Source organism: Ammospiza caudacuta, chromosome 2 (assembly GCF_027887145.1).
Source record: "Ammospiza caudacuta isolate bAmmCau1 chromosome 2, bAmmCau1.pri, whole genome shotgun sequence".
NCBI lineage: Eukaryota > Metazoa > Chordata > Aves > Passeriformes > Passerellidae > Ammospiza > Ammospiza caudacuta.
In genome coordinates this window covers 9423326-9441354 of record NC_080594.1, presented here as the reverse complement: position 1 = coordinate 9441354, position 18029 = coordinate 9423326, and the positions used below count along the sequence as shown (strand labels likewise).

The following is an 18029-nucleotide window of genomic DNA, read 5'->3' as shown; positions in this document are numbered from 1 at the left end:
CAATCAAGTCCACATACAAAGACAGAAAAAAATCATTACTACTATTCTTGAGTGTTATTCAGTACCTAGCAACAAAGTATTTTAGTATTCAAACAAAACACAACTCATAGTAACAAATGGTATGCAAAACAGCTTATTAAAATTATGTTTGAATGCACTGTTATTCAGCACTTTTAAATTCCGTGAGACCAATTCAGAAATTACTGATGCAAGTAAACTAACAAAAGTAAGGGGCTGTACTGCATCACTGCATTACTCACAGGCTATGAACTAGGCAAAAATAAAGTGTGTATTACCTTTTTATAGATGTTCAGCATAATTTATAAAGCTGATGCTTATTTCAGAATGAATGTATAGCAGAAATACTGTTTGCTGAACAACCAATTAAAATTATTGCTCCCTGCACTCTGATTTATTCATTAACCCAAAAATCTTCAAATTAGACAACTTGTGGTAAAATTCTACTTTGTCTATTCCAAAGAAAGAATTATTGAAATGTTATCTTTAGAACAGCAGTCACACTAAGTCTGCAGCAGTGAAACCTGATACAAAAACAATTGCTTTTTCCACAGCCATGGGATTTAGGAAATTTCAGGCACTAGAAAAGAGCCTTCAGATTTTCTTTGCTATTTTTTTTTGAGTGCTGAAGTACACTACATACACCTACCTATTTCAATTCTTGCACTGAGTGATTAAAATGCACAATTTTTGAGAACTATACAGTAAATAAACTCCTTTCAGCAGTAAAAAGCCTCTAGCTTCAACTTATTTCTGTAATAACATTTCTCCAAATTATTTGGATGCCTGTTTACATGCTTAAAAACATGTCTCAAATCCTTGTTTCAAAGTACCCAACTGGAGGAAGGAATCTCAAAAGTTTTTATGTGTTATTCTCCTGTAAAATACTGTTGTCACTGTTGCAAGATTCTATGTAAAAAATCAAACCAAACCAGACCAGACCAAACCAAGCCAAAATCCATTTAGCACTTAAAAACCATGGAAGCAGTTATTCATTAAAATACTTAGAGATTGCTTCTTTTATGCACATTTTAGAAATGCTTCAGGAATCTTAGTGTTCATCAGTTGCCTCAGTAAGACAAGAACCTTCAGGGCTCTAATCTCCTCTTCAGACATTTTTCTCATTTCCTGCTGATTAACTTTTAAGATTCCTATTCTTTCACCAGAAATTGGTGGCAGTCAAACTCCTCAGATCCTTGACAGAAATCTGACATGCTATCAGAGTTTACTGCAGCCATTAAGGGGGAAATGGGCTCTTTAAGCTATGGAAATCACAGGAGATGGTCTCCTTCATTCATCCTGCCCAAAGTTTACTAATTAAAAAAATCCTGAAGTTCATTGGACAATTATTATTCTTCCTTCCCTTTTCAAGGGACTGGAGGCAGAATATTGCATCAAAACAGTTCTTTCAAAGGAAGAAATACTGATTTAAAGAGAGAACATGAAGACAAGTCCAGACCTAAATCCAATCCTAGTTTTAAAATTCCAGTGGTTAAATTCATCCCTGAGACTGTGAAGGGTTCACTACAATGCATATTAATTGCTGTACAGCAATTGCTCAACAGCATTGCTGTAATCCCATAAAATTCTGAATTTTGTCATTGTTTTTTTAATGCTTAATGCATTTACACTTAGAGCCAACTTATAATGTGTACCAGCAGCCTGACACAGTGGAAACATTTATATGGTATCAGACAGATGAAAGAGCAAATGCTATTCCTTTATATTCCGGGTGGTATCTGCAGCCATTTCCAGAAACCTTATCAAATAAATGTCTTTCACTGTGTGCCTTGAAGCTACCTTGCACAAAGAGGAGGTGGAAGGAGGAGGAAATTCCAGGCCTGAAGCATGTGCCACCTTTTCAGATTAAAATTCCTTGTCAGTTGACTCTTGCAGCAAAATCACAGCCAGGAGTCACTTATCAGAAGTTCCACTCTCTATCTACCTTGCAGACAAGCTCTGTTAACCCTAAAATTAAAGACATCATAATCTAAAAAGGCTTGGTAATCAGAGATTGCCACTGTAAAATATGAACTGGCCGCTACAATTTCCATAGGAATTCTTCTTTTTCTCTGCCAAACAGATAACGCTGAATGTGCTCAGTGCCTTTGAATGGCAAAATTTACATTTTACAGTTCAGTCACTGCTGCAGCAGGTTTAGGTGTAGTTTTATATTGCACACTCCTCCAGAGCCACTGCTTGAATAGGGAGAGCTAAGAAGAACTCAAAAGATTCCTGTTCAAGGAAAAGATTCCAATCCACAGTCACCCACAGCCAGTGTTGGTGTCACTCTTGTGAAGTCCTGAAGCCAACTGAGCCGCCTGAGCTGCTGAGTCTCACCCACACTGCCACTGCTGTGATGGCTCCTGGCCAGCTGCAGAGCAGGGCTGCCCCTGGAGCCCCAGATCACACTGGTGTGTTTCAGAGACAACAGCTCATTTCACCAGAAATTACAGACTTATTACAAAATTAAATGTCAGACAAGCCAAATTAAGTACCATGAATGGGAGCGAAGCAAATGGAAGTAGGTGAAAATATGTAAAACTTTTGGTTCTTAGATGTGCTTGAGAGCATTTTCATGGTTAAATGTAGGATTTTCAGATTCTTGAAGATACCCTACTTCCATTTACATTAATGGTAAAACTAATTTTCTCTTAGTACTGAAGTATGCATTTTTGGTAATTTTCTGTATCTTAGGAACATTGTTTTCAATGATATACGTAGTAATGAAATATATAATATTTTCTATAGTCCTGCTTTGAGGCATAAAACTAAGCAAGTCATATAATAGAAACCTACAGACAACATGAAATACATCTTGCATATATATCAAATACAATATAATATAAATACAATAAATATATCCAGCTTGCTTAGTGCTAGAGCAAGAGAGAAGTCCACTGGTTCCAGTGATGCCATTTTTTGGGCAATTTTTTCCTTTTCTGAAGTATACCAGCTACTTGGTGAAATATAAAGTGTTGGCAAAATATAATGTATTGTACTCTGGGCTGCTTCCTGGCATTATGTATTGACTGAGGTATTTATTTAATAATTAATCATCTCCTGAATGAAATGCTTCCACATGTATTTAGCAATGTCTCTGGATGCCTTGCAGATGCAGTACACATTGCTGCAAAGTGAAAACAGAGGGTAGAGAACTCTCCAATTTTAGGTATACGGAAACAACATCAGGATTACATTTCCTTAACTATTTAATTTTCCAAGGAGACAATAAGATAACTTGACAGCTTTAGGGATGGAAATGCTTCTAAGCTGCAGGAGTAAAACACTAAAGGAAGAGTTCAAACTTCACTATGTCAGTACAGAACTCCAAATTTGGTTTATGGATATGGCTGAAGTCACAGTAAAAATACATCTGTATGTAGAAAATGCTTATGGTCCCCAAAGTTAGGAGCCTGTACAGAGGAAAATATTCATTCCAACAACCAGCATCTGTGACGCCAGTGCCATGAGCAGGAAGAACATAAAAATGGAAATTATGTTCCCTCCCCTCTCTTGTATTTTCTACAGCTAACAGTTTATTACACAGAGAGAGAGGGAGAGCTGAACTATCTGAGCTGACATTTCCTATTGCAGGGACACGGCCTGGGCTGGCCCCCAGCTCAGAGGCAGTGCTGGGGCTGTGCCTGTGCACCATTCCCAAGCATTCCCAAAACAGGGAGCCCTGCAGGGCATGCATCAGGCACCAGGCAGAGCTGAGCAGGAGGAAAGGGTCCTGTGGGATCCAGGGCAGCTCCCTGCGAGACCAGGATAGCTGTTCACCACCTCCCATCCACGCCTCCGTATCTCAATTGCCCTGGTGCTGCACGCTCCACCTTTCAGTGCCCCAGATAACCCTGCACAGGTGACAGACACTGAGTTCAGCCATGCTGTGAGTGGAAATGATGAGTAGAGAAAAAGATAAATCCCTTCCTTAGTGCTGCCAAGCCTGAGGCCCTGAAGAGCATTGCTTGCAGCCCTGCCACATTTCACTCCCTGCCACAGTCCCTCCCTGCAGACACTTGACGGTAGCCATGATATTTTCTGAAAAATCCCTTCCTTAGGATTTTTTCTCCTGAGAAGCTAAGAGGCCTCAGGAACAAAATGGAAACAATGGTTATCTGCTGCTGTGGAATGCAACAGGTGCATCTGGGATTGGTCTCATGTTGTTGTTTCTAATTAATGGCCAATCACAGTCAGCTGGCTCAGACTCTCTGTCCAAGACACAAGCTTTTTTTGATTCCTTCTTTTTCTATTCTAAGTTAGCCTTCTAATGAAATCCTTTCTTCTATTCTTTTAGTATAGTTTTAACATATATCATAAAATAATAAATCAAGCCTTCTGAAACATGGAGTCAGATCCTCATATCTTCCCTCATCCTAAGACCCCTGCGATCACTGTCACACTTGACAGACAGACACTGTCCCTTTCCTGACAGGGACACACATCTTGGGTCACACTGACAGCTCTCATGTTCCTCCTCTGGCACAGAGTCTGGCACAGGAATACCACAGCCTGTTGCTGAGATACTGAAGAGGAAAAAACCAAAACCAAAGCTCACAAATAACCCGAACCACTCAAACCCACACCAAGCCCCCTCCTTGCCCTTTGCTGAATTTAACATGCCTGCACAGTGGCAGCTGTGATGTCTGAAGCTGTGATTGGCAGTGCAGTACTCTGTTTACAAATAGGCAACAAAAATAACTCACTTTGGCACTGCAGAACACACCAGAACACACATTTACTAAACTCTACAGTCAACAGGTCATGTGATGATAACCAAAAGTGCAGAAAAGAGTTGCCAGTTGCATTCCTTGAATCACCCAGAAAAAAAACCTCATAAAATCAAAAAAAAAAAAGCAATGAATCAACCAAAAAAATTCATAGAGCTGTGTGTCCACAGTCAGAGAAATCTTATTTTAGTACTGAAACAACATCAGTCTGCTTTTCCAGATATAGCATAGTCAAAAAGCCGAGCCTTTAGGAAAAAAAACAAATGTGTTTTAACAAGGGAAGAGGAGAGGAGGGAAAAAGAGGAGAAGGCAGAAAAAGGAGGAAAAATGTGAAAAAATCTGAATTGGAAATCCATTTGCTAGAGGAGTATTTTTTTCCCTCCCATAAACTTGGTCTCTTGGATACACTAATAAATGGATCTTGATCATAATTTATTTCATTACCAACTACAAATTGTCCCTGCACATTACAGTTTCTCACATCAATCCCTCCTATGAAGACATTAGTGCACACAAATGGCTCAGGAGGTAATCCATTCACACTGGGAAACAAATTATCCCATAACAATATCCTCAGAGCAAAGCTGCCACAGTGTAAATATCTACTGTGTAATACAAACACTTAAATTGGGATCTTGATGAATCAGGACTTAGGCTGTGATCTTGTTCTTTAAAAATACCAGTTTATTATCAAAAAGATCTCATTCAATTTCTAACATCTATATACTTAAGTCATTTTATATCTATTAGCATCATTAATCTAAATGGGATTTCAAGTATGTTTTTGTCTATTATTTTGAATAGGAATATGAAAGATTAGGACTACCAAGAGTTTATTTCCAGAAATGTAACTGCTCAACCAGTCATCAAAGCAAATTTTCTTAATACTAATATTTTACAGTAGTAACAGTTGATTTAAGATGTGATCTTCAGAAGAAATTATTATTTAAGAAATAATTCAGTCTTTTTGAATAAACTGTGCTCACTGCTCACAAGTTTATCCTTTATTCTCCAACACTGAGCAGGAGAGCTGGTTATTTTACAAACATAAGGTATGAGTTTTGATGTATAAACATCATGGTGACGAACAAAACAGAACATCTCAAAATTCTTGGTTTTATGAGAGTTTCAACGAAAGAATTCAATACTTTCCTAACAGAGGGACACCAAATGTTTCTGATGGAAAAAAAGAGAGCAGGTTCAGGGCAAGACCTTTCCTGTTACAGTAAATGTGTCGAACTAGAGGCCTGTTACCAAATAAAATACTTCTAAGCCTATACTTCCCCAGAACTCCATAATGACTAATTCCCACTGAACAGAGAAAAGGACAGAAGGACCATCAGCGCCCAGAAAAAAGCATCAGGATGACATCATGGCCTGTCTGCTAGCCAGGAAAGGAAGAGAGGGATTATCTGAATAGTGAACATCTGGATTGTGTACATAAAGGCAGTGAAGGATTTTTATACATATTAGTTCACTGAGTTCCACTGAATTTTTATCTTACAAAGAAACAGTAGTGCTACGATACGCTTCAATAATGAAAAAGCAACAGGAATTCCAGTGGTCTGGGTTAGTGTATTAAAAGATACACAAACAGATTTACCATTCACTACTTCTCTACTATATTTAATTGGAAAAACTTGGCAAATAGTTTAACTCACAACTCTTTCTTTTTGAATTAAAACAATGCAGCTTAGTAACACTGACTTTCTTCTTTCTGTGTTTCAGATATAGCAAGTGACTTGATTTTGAACTTGAAGAACTGAAATTCAAAACATACTCAGTTCTCCATCCCAGCATTGTAAAGACTGCTTAAAAAATCTTACATGTGAAGTGTTTCCATTTCCTCAGAATACAACTCAAGACAAATTTGTATTTTCTCTATATTTTTATCTCTAGAGTTGTTGTACAAAGAAAAATCAACTTATTCTAGTACAACATTATTCAATCTCATTCTTTGAAAAGAAATATTCTTACCTTGAACTGTTAAAGTTGCTGATGCCTCAGCTTTTCCAACCATATTTTCTGCAACACAAGTGTATGATCCCATGTCTCCTGCCATAACTTTCCTGATTTTCAAGGTATGATCATCACGGATTTCGTATCTTTAACATACATAGTAGTTAACAATGAATAACAGAACTTTGTACAATTTCTGTCAAGGGTAAAAATATGGGGGATTTGGTCTAAAAATATTCTTATTTCTGTATTTGCCACAAGGGAAAAAAAGGTATAGATAATTATAGTTTGATAATGAAAAATAAAGTTTTAAAACCAAAATATACCCAAGTATTTGAAAACCTTATTTTGATATTATTTGCACACAATTGCAAAGCCCTATTGCAGAACATTTTAATTGTTAGAATTATTTTAACAAGTAATTATAACAATATTTATTATTCTCCATCTGAATGACAGACTTTTTAATATGGTTGAAAAGAAAATATTGTTCCAAAAAAGATTAGAATTGCTTGAAATTCAAGATAAATCACAATTCATTCTTTTTTTTCTTTTTTTTCGTGGAGGACCATGTGGTCTTTTACCAATTTCTTTCCTTTCATCACTTTTCTCTCTTTTATATATAATGCAGTCAATGTGTTTCTATTTATGGTAAGTAGATTTTTCTCCTAAAAATGATAGTTTTTATTAAAGCTATAGATTACATTACCTAGAAGCTGTATTTAAAAAGTGGCCAACTTACAAATCCAACCCTGTTAAAGTGTTTCTTCTTTCAGTCCACTCTCTGGAAGTTTTTTAAACTGATAATTAGGATTTCAAAGTAAATAAATGAGTATTTAGTCTATCTCTATATCGATCCATCACAAGATGTGTTTATTTTTAATAGTGTGTTTTACTTTTTGGCCTGAATTACAGCAACACCAAAAAAGTTCATTGGAAACCTAGCAACAAAAACATGTATAACCAAGGCAGCTTTCTACATTGCCAGACTACATTTTATATCAATTGCAATTCCAATATATACTCCTTGATGTTGTAATCTCTTTTACTATTTGTTATACATTCTGCAAAATTTTCAGTAATCACAAAAGACTCTTCAGGTGAAGAATTAATCTGCATCTGATACTACTGGCTGCACTTGGTTGTTTTATATTATATTTTATATTATATCTTATTGTTTTTATATTATATTTATATTATATTTAGCTTATATTTATATTATATATTATATGTTATATTTGTCAGGTGTTGTCACAACAAAAACTTGAAAACAGGCTGTTCTTAAGTTTCAACATAACTTGTAAGTTCACCTGGAGCTCAGTGCTAATTAGAAATGTTTTATTGGATCAAGCCAGGCCTTTTATATTCAAGACAAAAATATGTTAGCTGTCAATCACTGAGTGGCCCTATCACACACCAAACTAGATGTTATAAAAAGGGTATAAGCAAGTACTGCACCTTGCTTTGGGCAGCTCTCCGTCATCTTTCCTCCATCTCACTGTAGGGACTGGGTCTCCTCTTGCCTCACACTTAAACTCCGCACTGTCCTCCACAGTCACTGCCAAATTGCTCGGTCTCTTCACAAAAGATGGTCTCTCTAAAGGGAAAGGAAAGGAAATCAAGGGTTAATCCAGCAGATCTGTGTCCAGATTGCACAGGATCTCCGTGAGTTTGCTCACAGGAGTCAGCAGCAGCAAGCACTTCATGCAGTAATTTCCAATGCTGCGTTTGAAAGGCAACTTTTTCTTCCGCCAGCACACATGGAGTAAAACAAGCAAAAAAACCCCAGAATGCCCTCTCTGTAGTTTTTGTTTAGATTAATTGCTGCACACCTATGCTCAGACTGTCTGGAACAAAAAGGTGACCTCAGTGCAGGCTGTGTTGTTTTGGTAAACCCTGTGCATTTCAGTAAAGGTGTTGATACACTTTTCTGTAACAGGATTCAAAGCTGTAGGTTGCTGGGCCATTCGTGCTTTCATAATTCCACATCAGGCTGCACTGCAGTGAGGTTTGCACACTCCCAAGGATAGGAGTGGTTTTAATAATTTCTGGAATATTCCAGGAATGACCCATCTAGAAGAGCAGCACCAGATGACAACAGCATGTCCATAAAAGAACTGGGAAGGTTTAACAGGAGAGTGTTTGGCAGGTTCCGTTGCCTAAGGCAGATGAACTTTTTGTCTATAAACCTGTGAAAGCTCTGAGGGAGTTGAGAAGGAAGTTGCATGTTTTGACTTGTATGTACTAAAGATATAAATATCATCCCCCTGGAACTGCAACAGTCTGAGGCCATTGGCACCATCAGGAAGTGTGAATGCCCAAAAATACACCACAAATTTCTCACAAGAGCACAAAAAAACCAGACAGAAGGATAAGAGACAATCCCACACTCTTCATGTCTCACATTTGTGTTTGAGAAAAGCAGTTCTAAATATTACTCTGGATTTGCAGACACAGAGATTCAATATTACAAAAACTTCATGGTTCAAAAAGGAATGTGACCTGAACAAAACCTTATTTAAAAAGAAATCTTCCTTTGTTCTAGAGGATGTCCAGACCAGCTGGACACTTGTGTTGTAGAAAAATTAACTTTGCTGGCAATGGTAGGAAATAATGTTAAATGAAATAGCAAGTTGATCTTTAAGCTGTCAGTTCAACCCTGAGTTTATATACAAGAAGTGAGAAATAAAACAGAGATCTACAGACATAAATCTAGCTGTGAATTAAAAAGACACAAATATAGACAACCCCCTACCCTGGCCCTTTTCTTGTAGGTGCTGAAAAAAACCAAACCTGAATGTAAGAAAACAACATCCAGATTAAATCTCAGAGTAGGAATAGTTTGGGGAAGAATATTTAACTTAAATATGCAAGAGAAAAAAGACTGATCTGGTAAGACCAAGAGTGCTGCCCACAAGAGGCACATTGTTCTCCAGATCAGTTTCCTGAAGGAAGAGTAATGGACTTCCAGGAGTTTTTGTCTGCCCATTTGTAACACTCTTATTGAAATGCAGAAACGGATAAGGGAAATCAACACTGATTTAAGAATCTGTCTTTGTCACATGATTATTTGGTACATACAAGGAAAGCTTAGCAAGGACCACTTTGAAACTTTCTAATATTACAGTTTCTGGCATGCAATCCTCCCTCTGATCTAAAGCAGAGACCTAGAAGCAAAAGTTCAACTTCTAAATAACCAAACCTCATAAATAGAAGATTAATGTAGAAAAATTTAAAATATGAAGTCAGCATATTACTTGCGCTTTTTCACGCATATCCAAGTCTGAGTTGAAAGAATAGGGTGTTTAAAGATTTTTAGACACGGGCTGGTAAGAAATTCAAACCTTTACTGACTCATTTGAAAACAAAACCTTGCTAGTTTCCCCAGGCTGAAAATCTTAATTATGTCTGACAGGAACAAGAGATGAAGAAAAAGCCAGACAGAGCTCTGCCTGCAATGCACCTCTCTCACAGGTTTTTAGCAAGAGAAGTAATTTTTCAGCCTAAGTTATCAAACAGTTCAGCCCATGACTCCCTGGCTGGCAGCAGACTAGTGATGAGCTATTACACGGTACAGTTAAATAGGAGCCTGGTGCCAGGACTTTACTCATGTAATTACAATTTACTTTCAAGTTTAGATTTTGCTTGAAAGTTCTGAAAGTCTATTTGACAATAAACTTCCTCCCCTAGTGCTTCAAAAGTGTTTATACAAAACCAAAATATACTAGTACAAGTTCCGCAGCTTCTAAAGGGTTACACACTACTTTCTTCCTGGATATTCAGTTTGAACAACTTTAAGATGGCATAAAACCTGTTTTATTTAGGAAACACCTAAACTCTGAACAGGTCTTCAAGTTGCCTGAGTCCTAGCTCAACAATGTAGGGAAGACAGGTAAAAGTGCCAAAGAAAGACAAGACAGCTCTTAAACATGATTTTAACAAAAATAAAACCACCAACAAGCTACTAGTACTGCAGCAGCATTGTGATGGAAACCAGTGTGCTTGGATGGTCTCATCCATTTCCAAAATGCAAGTTTTTTTATTTTTTCCAGAAACAATCAAGTTGTCTCAAGCCTCCTCTACTTTAAAGTAAAATGGGTCATGTTTTGAAGAAAAAGTACGTCAATTCTCCTATGCTGAAGGAATAGTGAGACTGCAGGTGGACTTAGAGCTTCCCTTCTGATGCTGCCACAAAACATGCAATTTTCAGCTAAGCTCAGCTATCTTAAATGAAAACAGATTTTTTTTGATCAATAGGATCACTTGAACAAGCAAATCTGTTGTAGTTTTACAACACTCAGCACACGTTCCTATAAATGGATAATTACTCCAAATAGAAATTTAGAGTAATTCTGATTCTCTCCAGTAACAAGGAAAAATTAAGCCTCTGCTTCTTAAACTTGTTAATTTTTGTTTTGTTCTTATTTCACAATACTGATCCAGTCATGGACACTGGAATTATTTTCAGTTTGAGAGTTAAACGCAAAAACATCTTCTAAGAGGAATAAATTGTCCAAGGTGGGCTGCAGAGCCAGTGACTTCCTTCTAGTTACTAGATCACAACCATGACAAAAACATTTTTCAGCACTGAAAGGAAAATGGATCAGAATGTTTAGAGAAAGGCTTACCAGGAAAAACAAAAGATGTACATTTTCATCAATAGAGTCCAAAAGGAATTCTTACCTAAAACAGTGAGCTCTGCAACTTCACTTTCACGTTCTCCAACCATATTTGTTCCAACACAAACGTATTTGCCAGCATCGTTCTTTCTTGTGTACGTGATCATGAGCTTTCCTCCTCTGATCTAGGAAAAGTCAAGGATAACAGAAATACTTCAATATGAATTATCGATTTAATAATAATATCTTAGAAAATATTTTGTTCCAGATAAAACAACAAGCCATCTCTGGTTTTCCATTTCACAAAAAAAGTGGAAAAAATTACCATTAGTCTAATTTCCTTCTCTTATGCAAACAGCTTGTGTTTTAGTTTTATATTAGTATTTTAAAATCTCTGAGATTTGGAGACTTGTTAGTTTTTTTCTTCATTCTGTGTAATGTATTGCTGGTTGCTCACCAGCCTGTTTAATGCTTGTTAGCCAGAAGGACTACAATTCCTTCCCATGTACTGATACAATCAGGTGGAGAGTAAAAATTAGCACAAGACATAAATCTCATTTTCACATCAAGTGCTGCAATTACTTTTTCTTGACAAGAAATATGTGCACACTATCCTGCTGCTGGTTGTGCTCATTATTATTCATGAATTTTGTGTTGTTTTGGTTTTCATTTCTTAAGGAAGTGAAGCAAATTCTTTATTCTTTAGTTCTTCACCTTAAATAAAGTAAGTTTGAACGATGATAAGCAGATGAGCAGAAGCAATTCTTTGAATTCAGCTTTTGGGAGATAAAAGAATTCCAATAACCCCCAAATCAGAAAACACACCTTTGCGATTCAAAATCTTATTATATTATATAAAAATGTACATTAAATGCATATGAAAATAACTTATATATTTTAAAGGATTTATTCCCCCGTTCTATTGACCAAATGGTTGAACAAGTTACAAAGTTCACCAAAATGCAGCAAAATTTGTGCAGGCAGCTGCATATGTACCATGCTTACTTTGATACACAAAGAAAGTTCCTTAATTACAGCAGATACATTCTGAAGTGCACATATGCTTACAAGCCCTATCACTTTTGAAAACCACTGCAGTTCAAGCCATGGGTGGAAGTAGACAATAAATAAAAGCCACATATGAAGCTACATGAAAGGCTCTAATGTGGTCAGTGACAAGGAGGAGAGTGTTCTCAATACGAGGTATTTAGCTCCAGTTGCCTGCAGCTAGAAATATATCCCTGGAAATTTGACATCTCGAGCAGTGTTGGGCTCTGACTGTCACTGTAGGATGTACAGGCACAAAGATGACAGTCAGTTATTGAGATAAATGGACACGCACGTGGAGCACAGACAGTGTTGCATACAAATTTCATTCTGTTGCCTTTGGCACTCATTGCTTGAGAGCACAAGAGAAATGTCCTTTATCATTCAGAAAGCTGGTAATGCTGAAATTTCAGTGGAGATTTGAGGCATGAGGAATGAAAAAATAAAGGTGACCTGCAAACACACATTTTTCAAGAATTGATAAGCAGTTTCAGATTGCTGACTGCCTGAACTGGTGAGCAGGGGAAGAAGATGTAAACTATAACATAGTTATAGTCTGTCTGTATTTATTTCTGTTTCACATGTCCCTAAATCACAGAAAGCAATGATTTTCCAAATCATGTATGCAAAGGACTAAAAAAAAAAACCCAATTTTTTAATTACTTTCACTTGCATTTTGGGGTATTTGTATATCCAGATACATATGCAGAAATATACACCTTTTATGTATATAAATACTGACCACACTGGATAGAACAAAGAAATGTATTTATACGTCTCAAGAATTTGCCAACTCATCTGATGATTTCAAACCCATGTAAACTGAAATCAGTGATTTTTGTGTATGTCTTCAAAATCTAAATCCTAGTGACATTCAGTAGCATTTGTGCTCCTCTGTTATTTTATCACTTAAGAAAATCCCATTCAAATCCACCACAATATGACACAACTTCATATCTTGCACAAATTGTAACCTTAAGCAAGAACAATCCTAGGAATTTCTAGTAGGGATCGCTATGAGACTCTCTTCAAAGTGTAGATGGAGAGAAGTATTAAAGCAGAAACAGGAAAAACTAAAAAGTCATTGAAAGCTGCTTTTCTTGCAAGTTATTTGAGATTTAGATAAAGAAGGAGACACAGAGGAAACATTCCCTCATGGATGTTGAGGCAGACTTCCTAAGATGTGACATGCATGCTGAAGGACATGGAATTCTGAATGCACGTGCAAAAGGGTTTCTTTTGTTAGGTTGGTTGATTTCCTTAAAACATGAGAAGGGTTTAGAACTTTAGCTACAATGACGGTTATTCCACATGGAATTGTGATAAATTACACAGTCACAATAAAATGTCCCACCAGTGAATGTGGAATTACACGTGTCTGTAACTGGAGCAGGCACAGATGGCCAGAAGGAAGTGAACTTCCCCTGGTGGGCAACTACCAAAATTCTTCATTGCATTTTAAAAAATTAGGTACCCAACATCTCAACAAGACTGGACAATCCCTTCATTTTAATATGACATTGCAAATGAAAACTCCAGCAATGAACAATTTATGTTGGCAGTGTGCAGTATTTCTTCTCAACAGGCAATCCCACAAATACCTACGGACCACAGACCAATGGCTTTGAGTAAAAAAGTACACACTGGAAGACATGCATGTGAAATTTGGTAGGAACACATAAAGAATCACTACTGAATTTGTCTTACTAAGTTCATATCCAGTATTTAGAGCTGTAAATAGTCAAGTCACCTTTGGAGACAGTACATGAAATCTTGCAAATTACAACTATTCATAATCTGTGTATACTTAAAAGCTAATGAAGGCATTTTGATTTGGGTGCTCTGGCTCTTCTCATATTTTTGCTGTTGTCCCAAAGTACACCAGCTGGACTTTATAGCAGCAAATGATATAATTTGCAAAAGTCACAGGCAGTGAGTGTACCATTACATCCCAAACTGCCTGCAGAGTTGTGACCATGCTGAATACCAAGAGAAGTCCCTTCTTCCTAGTAAACAAATACAGAAAACAGTTCTATTTCACTATTCTAGGAGATATGGTTGTGTCATGGGAAAAGAACAGCTTTGCTAACTGCCAACGCTAAAAGTCTGATTCTGGAAGTAAGTGTCATGTTTCATTTATACCAAAATGAAGCCAAGGCACTTTTTGACTTTTCATGCCTCTTCAGTATCTTGTTCTGTGGCTACCAGCAAATCTATCAGGGATTTACTAGTAGGATAATACAAGAATAGCACTGAATTCATTAGAGAAAAAGATTGTGATCAGCATTTCACAGATGATCTTCAGCTGCCTGTAAGATGTATGAATTATTGTATATATGCTAAGAAAATATATGATGGTGTGGTGAGTTACAAAGACTTTTTGAAAGCTATTTTCTATGACCTGCCTGCCTGACCGTATTTTGCTCCTCATCAGTAAATTGCTCATTCAAGCAAGTCCACTTCATTTATTTCTTTAAACAATAGTTGGAGATGCTCATACAGAAAACTCTAGGCACCCACAGAGTTAACTAGGTCCAGAATTGTAAATTATGACCACCCAGCAGCAAAAAATCATATACAAATAATGAATCAACTCAGTCAGCCAATAAATCAGATCCATAAAATCTTACCCAAGGGTTCTACAACATACCACCAAGAATTCAGTATAGCTGTACACACATATATTCTTATTCTGAGACCATATTTTATATACCTATGTGTGTTGTGTATATGTGTGTAAATTTCTGCATGTATAAATCCATACCCATCTGTCTGTGTTATGAAATATTTTTATATATGGGGGTGATTCATTTACTTTTCACAGAAATGTGGTATGAAATATGAGACAGAATGAAGCCATAAGAGAAATGCTTGGGGAGTCCAAATATAAATGTGAGTGACATTTTCTTTTAACTTTCTTTCAGTTTCCAGTTTATTTCTATTTAATAAATGAAATCTGCTCTGTTGCAAAATAATAAAAAATTAATTTGAAAGCAAACAAATTAATAGGAAAAGCAAATTTAGACTGAAGAATGAAATACTGAATTCTTTTTGTATAGCCAGGGTTTCTGTATATGTGTTATCACAAATTTCATATATTTTAGTCTTCTATAGTACAGCATACATCAAAACACATTTTCTTTCATTTTCTATATTGAAAGTGGTGGGCATGTAATATTAACCTGCCAGACACTGCCTTTGCTTTTAAAGTGTCCCATCTAATTATGAATAACAGTACAACAGTCAAAGTACAAGGTGAGGCCAGGCAATTGTAATTAATAGTGCCACCAATGGTATATCCAAGTGAAATGGAGCTTTTATTTCTTAGTTAAGGAACACAGAGTTTGTTCATTTCCCTCTATCTGGTCTAGCATCCCAAAATATCCATATCACAACTCTCCACTGCAGGAGAGGCTGTCAGGCATGGAATGTCAGCAATAGAAGGCAGCTTTGCAGTTTGAACAAAGTTGAACAAAAAGGAGTACAAATGACTATGTATCTTAATTTTTATTTAAAAATTTGTATCTTGTTCCAAGCCTTGTGAATCCCATATATTCTTCCCTACCTATTATAGCATGCTTAAATATCAGACAGTAGACATCAAAATGTGTTTGGAGCAGGTCTTCAACAAAGACTAAAGTTTGTTCTTGTTTAACTTCAAAGTTCAGACAGACGAGTCTGTCCTGCTTTCCGTTCCATTCTCTGGGACCCCAGGAAGGTACATGCTGCCTCCCCCAGATCAAACACACAAAAAATTCTATTTGAAAGTAGTCTGAAACATTCTTTCAAGTGGTCTTCCTGTGCTGTAAATCTGTCATGACAAAGTGCAAGTCAATTGTTCCCTGCTACCCTACAGACCAACAAAACAGCCTTGCAATACAGACAGGCAGCCTAAAGGAAGGTGCAAAATGCATAGGAAGATGGCTTTATGTAAAAAGAAGGTATTTAAGGTAGGTAAAATGACAATAGATTCAAGCTGCTGCTTCTGGCACCCCTGCCAATCTCATACATCAAAGGCAGAATCAGATTCAAGTCCCTTCATAAGATTCCTTTTCCCACATTTCTGGCCTCATTATTAATGGCTGTAACTACAAGAAGGTGGATATCTACAAAGGTTTAAGGGTTATCTGTGTCCTGAATTGCTTGGTGAATTCAGAGGCAGCTGACAGTTATTCAGCCATTGGCATTATCACAAGACACCAAATATCACAATTACTTCATGTGTTTGATGCTTCACCCAACGAGACTGTAGAAACAGCCAAGCTATATGCAGAATTCCATAAATCAAGATCAGAAAAGAAAAATCCATGCCTCAGCATATGTGATTTTCAGAAGTTTGAAACTGCAACAAGTCCAAATTAACTTTCTATAAACATTTGGCTTTTGTTAATCACAAAGGAAGATTTAATTCAGAGGAAGATTTACTTCACAATAATCCGTATTGGCTCCCATTAGTAAGAACTAAATTCTGAGCAGACAGCTATGTTTATATTGCAATATTTGAACCAGTGAAATACTTCTCTCAAATGCTTTCACAGCTACAGTGCAAAACATTTTCTATGCCATTTTCTTCCTTTCTTATTCTAAACCAAGATTAAAATCTTACAACAAAAGCATGTTGCTACCATCTTCATGGTCTTAAATCTGTTCTACAAAGATCACCAAAAAATATAACAAAGAAGAAGCAAATACTTCATAGACTGTTTTTCAGTACTGTTTCTTCAGTAACTGTTTTGTTACTTATTAAGTACAGAAAACACACTAAATTCAACTATTGGACAACACTTAGGCACATTTTATGGGTCACTAAAATTATATCTAGAACTATGAATCTTTCTGCACTATCCAAAGAAGGCCCTGCATGGGAATAATGAGTTTACAATGACAACTGTGAAATTTCTGTAAAACAGTAGATTTAACCCCATGCATAAATCTCCCCTGGATGCACTGGTGCACATATAGCTTTCACTACAATCAGTGATTGAAATCAGAAGTAAAAGTGAACTTGAACTGAACTCAAGGTCTGGTATGTCTTCATTTGTCTTCCCTTAAGCAAGCCAGAGGATTTGAAGTATCAGTTACACATGAATTTTCTTTTAAGCATCACCACTACTGTGTTATTTACACATCTCCAAGGATAAAATCTCAGACCAGTCAGGGTTAATTTTCCACACAAAATCTCTCAGCTTTTAATTACCTTACCTAAAGAATCACAAATGCAAAAAAGAAAAATAATACTAACAAACCACAAATTTTAAAACATATTAAAACAATCCCACCTGGCAACCATGAAAGAAACTACATAACCCAAATCTGCAGAGGAATTTAGCAGCCTGTTTCTCACTGTAAAAGAAAAACCAAGGTCACTCTAGGGGGTGTCTTAGAGTCACCAAGGATGAAGACAAGGCCAACCTACACCCCCAGACCTGACTGCATGTGGCAGATCACACCTGCACCCTGCAGACAGCACCAGGGGTGGAGGGAGGAGAGTGCAACCAGGAATTTCCAAAGGGGCCCAGACTCTGCTGCTGATCCAAGGGAATTTCAGTTCTGACTGTCACTGCAGGTATTGACAATATCATCATGCTTTTCTAAGTCTGGAGCTAATGATGGCAGGATGACAACATGGATTTGAGACAACTGTATATTGTGG

General features: G+C 36.8%; 1 protein-coding gene across 1 annotated transcript in view; it reads right to left on the bottom strand.

The window, feature by feature from the left end:
• The window catches only part of ROBO1 (roundabout guidance receptor 1), a 293397-nt gene that overhangs the window by 75615 nt on the left and 199753 nt on the right, over positions 1 to 18029 (bottom strand). Inside the window, exons 4-6 of the mRNA XM_058800512.1 lie at positions 11394 to 11514; positions 8169 to 8307; positions 6729 to 6856 (exon numbers count right to left, since the gene is read on the bottom strand). Coding sequence (XP_058656495.1) covers positions 6729 to 6856; positions 8169 to 8307; positions 11394 to 11514 — 388 coding nt within the window. The remainder of the gene's footprint in view (positions 1 to 6728; positions 6857 to 8168; positions 8308 to 11393; positions 11515 to 18029) is intronic.